The 10,000-nt window shown below is 38.7% G+C and overlaps 2 protein-coding genes across 2 annotated transcripts in view; one reads left to right on the top strand and one right to left on the bottom strand.

Annotated features, from left to right (window-relative positions):
* LOC138030962 (ribosome biogenesis protein BMS1 homolog) overlaps positions 1–4,087 on the bottom strand; it is a 39,610-nt gene extending 35,523 nt beyond the window's left edge. The window contains 2 exon segments of the mRNA XM_068878816.1: positions 976–1,055; positions 3,697–4,087. Coding sequence (XP_068734917.1) covers positions 976–1,055; positions 3,697–4,060 — 444 coding nt within the window. The 5' untranslated portion in view covers positions 4,061–4,087.
* Positions 4,088–4,154: 67 nt separating this feature from the next.
* On the top strand, positions 4,155–7,242 carry LOC138030968 (DNA-directed RNA polymerases I, II, and III subunit RPABC3-like). The gene is made up of 3 exons (XM_068878823.1): positions 4,155–4,431; positions 4,955–5,216; positions 6,630–7,242. The coding sequence occupies exons 1-3, from the start codon at positions 4,359–4,361 to the stop codon at positions 6,745–6,747; spliced, it is 453 nt and encodes a 150-aa protein (XP_068734924.1). The 5' UTR covers positions 4,155–4,358; the 3' UTR covers positions 6,748–7,242.
* The last annotated feature ends 2,758 nt before the right edge of the window (positions 7,243–10,000 follow it).

Genomic DNA, 10,000 nt, shown 5'->3' with positions numbered 1-10,000 from the left:
TTTTTAGTCTAAAAATATCCTTATTTGGATGCAATGTAGCTCATGCATTTTCCTTTGTGTGCAGCTTTGATCTTATTTTTTCAATAATTGGGCATAAACTTGGTGTCTTATTAAACCCCTAGCTTTGTTCGAAGAATAATTGTATGTGTTACATGCTTCAACATCATGTACTTCTCGTCTCATCTACATTAACAATGACCATTTTCCTGTAAAGATCAAGAGAGAAATATTTTTTTCTCTGTCTGGCGTCGGACAATAACACATCACAGTAATTAATAATAATATTATTATTAACTTTTTACTTGTCTAAGGGGTCCAGCTGGTTCAGAGGTGGCAAAGGGGTTAGCAACATACATGTATATTTTAAACAGTACACATATTTCCCTTTAAAATAATCAGAAAGCAAGAATAATAAGTTAGATTTAAAAGAAAAGGGCCACACTATCCAGAAAATAGCAATGTTATCGCTAATCTAGGCGGGTAGTATAAATGTTAAACAAGAAGATGCAACTACATGTACGTAAATAAACTAATTAAATAAATAAGTGAAATAATTTTATATTAACTGTACATTAGGACATTACATTGTATAGTCTTAAGTTGTGAGAATTTTGACTAGTACACTGTAACAGTTGATAATTGCCAAGTTGAACATAATCAACCTCCTTTCCGATCATATTTAAAGAACAATATTTTTAAGTACTCCGACCTGCATTTTTCTGTTTAGAAATAGATTTAGGCCATTTTTTTTTTTGCAATTTACAATGTACTAGAGGGACACTACTCCTAATTTTAGTGCCACATACGGTATGTGTATGATAAAGTGTATACAAAAAAGCTACAAATGTGACAATAATAATGACACTGAAGGTACATAATACATTGTACATGTACATGCAAGTTCAAATCCCTCTTTCAAATTAATTTTCATGCAAAGTACAGAAAATGTTACTAAATATGGTATATTAAGCTTACCAGATCAGCAATTTTTGCTATATCAATCATAGAGTTTATGTCATTGTTGCATTCTAACAAGGTGAGACGTCTCTTTTTCCCTAATTGCAAAGAAAAAAAAATGAAAGTACCAAGTCTTAAGTTAACGAAAAATTTACAGTTTTATACTGTAAATTTACATGTACCTACAGTAAGTGCACAGAAAGCTTTTATGCATATATCCCTTCACTGTAATGCATCAGTGGGTTTAGGGTTGACTTGACTTTCATCGTTAACTTAGTACAGTAATTATTTTTATCATTTCATCAAAACTACATGAGTAAAATGTAATATATGATATTGTTGTTACACCATCTTCAGCACATACACTGTAGCACTACCTGTATCAATATCGCTCAAAGATACAAGTGCCTTCAAACAAAACTGCATGCTACATGTATAAACTTGTACACACAAATAGTGTACGTGTGTGAGTGTAAAATCTACATGTACATACAATTTATAATTAGCACGTACTGTGCATGTATGTGTTTGCTTATTGGAGTGCTTGTTTTACTGCTAATTAACAGTCTTTGCACACTTTTTGATCAGGCATTTGGATTGAGATGTTTTCGATTACTTGACTGTACAATGTATCTCAAATTCAACTCCATCAGCTTTCATGTATTCATGAGTTCAATAGCCCTGCTGCTTGCCTTACTTTATTTGGGTTTCTTAAAGTGCACAGGTCTACAGCTGTAACCTCAAAGTAAAGTCTAACATACAGTTACCTTTGCTTCTCTACATTTTACTTTTAATAAATTAAGGTACAAAAGAGTAACAAAGCTGGCATTCAGTTGTCCCATGGCCAAACTAATGAGACGTATGGCTCTAGTCCTTCAATGAAGTCAAGAGCAAATCAATTTTACATCGCCAAAGTTCTTTCAAAACTATAAATGAATGCAAAGTAGTTTATGATGTCATCAAAGAAATAGGCCCATGCCTCTCACTGCTTCGGCCATGGGACAAATGATTGCCAACATTTTTCTCTTACATACAGTGTACCTTATGAGGCACATTAAAAAGTAAAATCTAGAGAGCAAAGGTAAATAATTATACTAATTTATAATATGTTTTATAATTATCTTTTGCTTAAGGTTAACCCTTTGACCCTCAAACCCTTATTATAATTATCATTATGGATTGCAATATCAGACTAACCAGGCCAGTGGAGGAGTATTTAGGCCATTATTGCAGGGGTTTGTTTCATTAAGTTTTAAAGTAGACTAGAAGGAACCTTGTGATAGAGTAAGAGGGCACCCTTATAGAACAAAGTTTGCATCAACCCCCAGACAAATTACACTCTTTATGGGGTCTTACAAGGAGATTTGAAGGGAATTTTACTTGGGGGTTCGGAAAAATCGGGGAGATTTTGTTTCCTGACACCTTGCACCAGGGAAAAATCAGGGGACTTCATAAAGAGAAACAAGTCATTTCAAGTTGTTTTATATGCATGGAAATGTAGCCAACTCTTCCCAAACATGGCGGACTCGTCAGGTAGTATTATGTTAATCCTTTTTGCATCTTGCTTCTGCTAATACAGTACAAACTGCTTGAACATATTGCTCTACATTATATTAAATTAGTCTTATGCCCCTCTAGGAGGGACAATTTCTTGATTTTTCTTCTTCTGTGTTTGTTCTGTGGGTGCCCCCAATTATTAGGGGAATATTGAGAACTTCGGCTGAGCCCTTTGCAAAGTCTCCTCCCTTGCCCACCCACCCACCCCCCCCCCCCCCCAGCTTCCTTCCAGGGGATGGCCGATGATACATTGTCGCTGCATTAATTAACAAATAAAGAAGCCTTGACTGTGCTCTGTTCTGTTGTAAAGCACGCAGGAAACGGCTAGAGCACGAAAGAAGTGTAGGGGGAAACACGAGCCGATAGGCGAGTGTTTCTCCCTACTTCTTGAGTGCTCTAGCCGCTTCCTAAGTGCTTTACAACAGAACAGAGCACAGTCAAGGCTTCTTTATTTGTTTTATGATAAAGAACAAGTAATTTTCTTCAAAACTTCTACTTTATTTTCAAAGCGCGCGCTGCTTGTGGCGAACTGAGATGTCGTCAGCACAGTGCTTTATACTCTGATAAAGCACGCTACTTTGGACCAATCAGCGCGCTTGTAAGAATGTTTAAGATTATTTGATTGGTTAATGAAACAAAGGCTTGTCAAAACATCAATCAACTGGAAAATCACACAAAATTAGAATTTATGGAAAAACAAGTGCCTCAATGTTCGGTTTCAGTCCGTAAAAAACAGCAAAAAAGAGGATCTAAATGATTAAGTTCAGTGAAAACCGGCCAAATTATTGCCCATGAAAACCTGCACGTTTCCGACATGACAACTGAAAAACAAACTCTTCATTGCTTGCGGCTGGAATCTGAAAACCTGTTGGGAATTTTGTAAATGAAGAACTCCAGCGTGAGGACTTTCTGAGCTTGAAAGAACTGCTGGACCGGGCGACGGTTGAGGTCTTCCATCCAAAGCACTTGACAGAATATCTGAGCAAGCCTTTAACTGACAGCTTCAATAATACCCAAGGTAAAATTCGGAAATTCATCTGCCATTTCTGCGAATGATGGCGTGGGCTTTCGTTTGTTCCGTGCTTTGTACTCTCATAAAGCACGCTGTTTAAACCAATGAGAGCGCGCGTTATATAGAAACTTTATTATAATTAAAGGATAAAGGAAATTCACAATACTGACCAGATACTATGGTGACTGGGCCATTGATCTCAGACAGCTGCTGACGAGTAAAATTCTTTAACAAGGAATTTATAAGTGTCGTCTTTCCAACTTTTGGCGGTCCCACCACGGCTATGATGTAAGGCGGAGGTTCCAAAGGCGTTCGATCCACTTTCGGGTCATGATGTCGCTTTGTTTCAACGTCTTGTTTGCGACGAAATTGACGAGAAGCCCGCAAAGCCGAGTTGAATGAAAAGGCCTTTGGATTTCTTCCAGCGCTAACATCTTCTTCTGGCTTATTCTTTTTCTTTTTTCTCTCAGCTTTAGGGCCTGCTTGCTTTTTTCTATGAGGTTTTGCAGGAGTATTCAACTCCTCGTCGGCCATGTTCGATGCTTCACGTGTTTGACTCTCACCAGTCTGTCTCGTACTTTGATTTTCCTGAGTGGGGAGGTGTCACTGAATCCAACCCTGTATTTCTCCCAAAATCACTTGTTTTTCTCGCGTGATAACACAATGCATGCCTTTAACATAACTTACTTTTTCTTATTCCATTACTAATGACTAAAATCTATGAACAGTGGACATAATTTTTGTGTCACTCTTAAATATAAAAGTTCACCGGTCCCCAGTGCGGTTCATGAACAGTTGACATCGAAAGTACGCCTGGTCATTTTGCGTCAACATGGCTGGCGTGCTGTTCGAGGACATCTTCGACGTTAAAGACATCGATCCTGAGGGGAAAAAGTTCGACAGAGGTAAGCCTTAGATGAGGAAGACACGATTTTGCGTTGCATTCACTGCAAGCTGCTTCTTTCCTTACAAAAGCCAAAAATCTGTAGGATTGCTTCGACGAAGATCTTTATAGTCGATGGTTTCTTTCTCGTGTCATTTGCAAACGGTTTGAAACTGTAAGGCTTTAAAAGGAAAAAATCGTCTTTCTATCATAGCCAAGAAAGTTACTTTCCATATCCCCGAGTTTTCTGTTTCATTTTTGATTTTGTACTCTTCAAGTCTTGAATTTATTTTCCAATGGAAAAGGGGTAAGTGTTAGTGTGGAGCCCTGGAAAAAGTCTGGGAGGGCTTATACAATTCAGGGCCATCACAGGGCAATCCATATGCAAATGAATGGAAGCTTTTGAAGAACAAAACACTTCACAATAAGCACAATTGTAATTCAATGATATGGAAATAAGTGGCCCTGCATTCTATAATTTAGCCAAAGTCTGATAAACGATTCCCACATAATCAACGTTTAACTGTATCACCTTGTCCACACAGTTTCCCGACTGCATTGTGAAAGTGAGAGTTTTAAGATGGATCTTATTCTGGACGTTAACACGCAGATCTATCCAGTGGACTATGGTGATAAATTTCGGCTTGTCTTAGCAAATACCTTAAAAGAAGATGGCACCCCAGATGATGGTGAATATAATCCTGCAGACACTGGTCTCTCGCGAGCTGACCAGTTTGAGTATGTTATGTACGGTAAAGTTTACAGAATAGAAGGAGATGAAGGAGGAGTAGACGCTCCAACACGATTGTAAGTATGGCAACAGATTAATGACACTGAAGCATGTAGGTACATGTATAAGGGTCCTCGTTTCTTTTTTAGAAATTATGTTTTTCTATTGCACCCTACTTGTTAAATTATTATGAATTACTTGAATTGTGAATTGAAGTTAACAGTATTTTCATAGGAATAATAAAAGTAATGACAAGCCTGACCCTAAACCCATAACCAACATCATGCCTTGTATATACATGTAGTTGGAATAATACTTTAAAAGATTAATTGGCACACATTTACATTGTACATGCGTACGTGGTGATGAGAGTTGAAAACCTTACAATAATCTTATTAAATTCGGTGACCTCAAACTGTTTACCTACAAGTTACTCATCTTTTCACAAGGAAACTGCAGAAATCAAACCTGCATGTATATCATTTATGTCGCCAATTGCACTGTTAAGAGCGAGCGTATGCATAGAAACACCTTCTGTAGTAGAGTTATTCTTAAAACTTTCCTGGTCCACGAGCAACACTCTATTTCTCCAACGACTTCTTCTTGGCCTCCCGATTGGATTGTCACACTCCATGCTTTCAGTGTACATTGGCTTCCTCTGAGCTCTTAGTCAAAGAGAACCAGTGACGCTTTGGGGATCTTTTGGCCGCTGAAAAGTGGCTTTCACTTACGGAGTCAGTGGGCAGGCTTCACAAGGCAAAAGGACAGCGTTGCATGCTCCATTGAGCAAAAAAGGTTAACAACAGCTGTATCCATAAAGCAATGCTAGTACTTTATTATTATGCAAAAATCTGAATGGGGAATATTTGGTTTCGGTAGCACTTAAAGAGAGAGACAGAGACAGAGACAGAGACAGAGACTTGTTCACAACATTAATTTTCCTGGCACTGTTTCATTACTACCACCAATGTGGCTTGGGTTCAATTCCGAGAGTTGGTAATGCATGTGGGTTGAGTTTGTTAATTCTGTACTCTGCTTTGAGAGGTTTTTCTCAAGGTACTTCAGGTTACCCCTCTCTTCAAAAACCAACCTACTATTTGATATGTTTTGACTTGATTTGTGATTTGTACACTGCACAGTGTCCCCAATTAGTGCCTCAGCTCTATTTATGCAATTGACCCTAAAATAAAAACAACAGTAAAAGCAAGCTGACACACGCTAACACCAACCCGGTGTGGCTAACACATCACACATGCACACAACCATTTCACCCAGTCAATGAGCAGCCATGGACAGTTGTTTCGGCCTTTTGGGCCTCATCAACATGGTGCAGCTAACATACCAGACGGGTGTTTTTAGCACCCCTTTAAGTGGCAGCTTCACTTGCCATACATGTGGTAAGCGTTTGTCACCTTGCTTTTACTGTTGTTCCTAAAATAAAGTTCATTAATTTTAGTATGTTGAACCATGTTTATTTTGCCGTATTTCAGAGCAGCCTACGTGTCTTTTGGAGGCCTTCTCATGAGACTGCAAGGCGATGCAAACAACTTGCATGGGATGGAAGTAGACAATCATCTTTATCTGCTGATTAAAAAATTGGCCTTTTGATTGGTTTTTCTTCAGTGGTATTTATTACAGACTCATGGACCAACAACATCAAGAGTAAAGCATGTGACCATGTGATACAACACCATTTGATTCGCACTTGTAGCTTTTACAGGTTTAAAGTCATGCTTATACTGTACATGTAAATGAGTCACAGATGTATGGACTCATTGGTCATGAATTAAGCTGTCTTGTCAGTAATGCAACTGGCAGGACAGTCAAGATGATGTAGTATAAAAATTAATCTTCTCTGATCGCACTTTGACTTTAGGATACCGATTCTTTCAAAGCAACCATTTTAGGTCTATACAGTGTACAATTTTATCCTAACAAAAGTCTGCCAGCCTTTTTGTTCAATTGAATTATGACAGGTTTTCTCCGGGTACTCCGGTTTTCTCCTCTCCTCAACAACCAACATTTGACTTGATTTGTGTTAATTGTTAATTAATGCTTCAGCGCTTGAACGTCTAGACACTTAAATAAAGTCTCTTTTCTTTCCTTCTTTCCTTTCTTATCTATGTTCAAAATATATGTGTAAACATTTTCGTCCCCAGAAACCGCGATTCTTTCGGTCAGCACCATATTCTTGTTGCTCACCGAAAGAATCGTGGCCTCTGGGGACGAGAATGATGTGTAAAGCGAAAACGCAAACATTGGAGTCATTTACGCATGCGTTACCCGTTCTTACTTCGTTGAAATGACGTTGTTGCGTGATGTTGTACCGGAGTGAAAATATCGCTACGGTGCACCAACCGGTGTGGACTTGTGCCGGCATGACTTGATCCTTCCATTATGACATTTTCTAGTGGTACCACGTATAAAGCAAATGCAGAGTCCCTAGAGGGGGAACAAAAGTCGCCCCGGTATTATGTAAACACCAGCTGGGAGTTTAAGCAAAGACGACGGCTACGGCAACGACAACGCCACAAAGCAAGAACATCATTGGTTAAAAAATGAATAATAATAATAATAATAATAATAATAATAATAATAATAATAAAGGTGCTGCACGTGCAACACGAATTTCCGTGCATTTCTTGCCGTACTCCACAAAACAGCAACGTGAAATCACCAAATTTTAGATTTTGACGACAACTTGAGCATATAACAATGAAACAGTCATTTTCTGTTTTAACTTTACAACCGTTCGTACCCAGCCAGTTACAGGATAGTTAGCCTGTTTTGTACAAGGTGAACAAGACGGAATAATTGCGAAATAATTGCGATAGCGCTAAGTTATATTTTGGACCGACGTTTTCGTAGCCGTAGCCGTCGTCTTTGCGGCTTAAACTCCCTACTATCTTACGTTCACTTTTCATCTTTTAACCAAGACCTATATTGTTCAACATCCAAACACATAAACAGCCCGCCTACTGTATCGTTTACTAATTGTGGGATAGTTTAGCTTTTAATAAATTTGAATTTAAACGTATAAGTGTGGGAACGAAGTTCATTATTGGTTAGATGACACCTAGAAAGACAACCTGGATCTACACCGGTGGCCCGTAAGGGACCCCGTATGGGACATGGCATTTCGTGATCAGTTTTCCTGCTTCAAATTTTCAAACTCGAAATTTTGAGTTCACAAATTCGACATTTTGCGTTTGCAAACTCGTAATTTCGAGTTGACAAACTCGAAATTTTGAGTTTACAAACCAGTCAATGTAAAATACAAACTGCAGACAACGAGTAACATGAAGACTAAGGTTATAAGGTAACTGTAACTGTTGAAAAAGCCCAAACCCTTCAGAAGTGCTAACCTTAAGACCTAATTAGGCACAAAACAATATATAAGGGCATAGTCTGCATTTTACCCCTAGTCTGCAGTCAGCATTTTACACTGAGCAACTTCGAGTTTGTGAGCGCAAAATTTCGTGTTTGTGAACTCAAAATTTCGATTTTGTGAAAACAAAATTTCCAGTTTCCAAACTTAAAAATTTGAAGCAGGAAAACTGATCACGAAATGCTATGTCCCTTACTGGCCACCGTACCGATCAGATTGACAATGATCCTTTTAATTAATTTGCCATATAGGTGGTTTGCAACCAATCTCTATAGAGACATACGTTGTTTACTATTTACAAGCAGAAATCGGTTGGTACTAGGTTTGTTCAAATGGTAAGCAAAAAACTCCCGAATGGGAAATTTAGTTGGGATAGGCGTGTACCATTTACAAAATTCGTTCACGTTTACCGAGAGAGTCTGGGGGGAGGCAAAATCATGAAGGAATGCAAATGGTAAACACGTTTTCCGTTTGGGAATTTTGGACTACCTTTCGAGAAATCCCGTTTTCTCCGGAAATTTTCCGTTTGGGAAGACCACAATAGGCTTACCATTTACATTCCAACCGAAATTTCCGGTTTTTTTTGGTAAATGGTAAACAACCATGGATAACAGGCTGCAATGTACAATTTCTGTTGGCCGAACAAAAGGAGCTAATGAGAGATCTTTTGTTTTCGTCCAAAAACATGGCGGCGATGACGTCACGTGAAAACAACCTATAGGGAAACAACAAGAATCACGCAAACTGTGCTCCAACGTAACTCAGTAGTATTAGTAATGGCTTTTTTTCCAGCCGACTTGCGAAAAACCCAAAAAGTTTTAACGGCTTGTGCGGCATTGTCGCCGCAGCAAAGGTACAACAAATCGGAAGTTCAAAGACCTCAAACTGAACTAGAATTCCCAGTTAACTTAGATTAAGGTTGCCTTCTTTCGAGCCTTCGAACAGAAAGTTGCCAAACAAAAGAAAATAAAGTGGGAATTTACTTTGATTGTAAATGCTACAGCACTTTTCAATGTTCGATCGCAAAATCTCAGTTCAAAAGTCTAAAAAGGAAGGCCGTCAATTTTTCTCCATGTCATCTTTTTTTCCTCCCATCCTTTTTTTTCTGTCGTTACCCTTCTGGCCTCGGTTGTAAAAAAGGTGGATAACGCTATCAATCGGATAAACACTAGCAAAACCAATTGATTTATTCAGTGGATAGCGTTATCCACCCTTCGAACAACCGCGGCCTGGTCACTTATTGATGCACTAATTGGCTCAAATTGTGACGGTCATGTGACAGGACCACTCTTTCCTTTTCGTTCGTCCACATCGTTGGCCCATTTGTTCCTCTGCACTCTTCTTCTCTTTCACTGCCACTGGTCAGAACTTCTCACATGATGGTTCCGTATATCACCCATGAACAGGAGCGTACGGCTTTCACACTTGGCCTATATATGTGACGGCGTTTACATAGACAAAGCTATTCTTAGG

Source organism: Montipora capricornis, chromosome 13 (genome assembly GCF_036669925.1).
Source record: "Montipora capricornis isolate CH-2021 chromosome 13, ASM3666992v2, whole genome shotgun sequence".
NCBI lineage: Eukaryota > Metazoa > Cnidaria > Anthozoa > Scleractinia > Acroporidae > Montipora > Montipora capricornis.
This window is presented reverse-complemented; position numbering and strand designations above follow the sequence as displayed.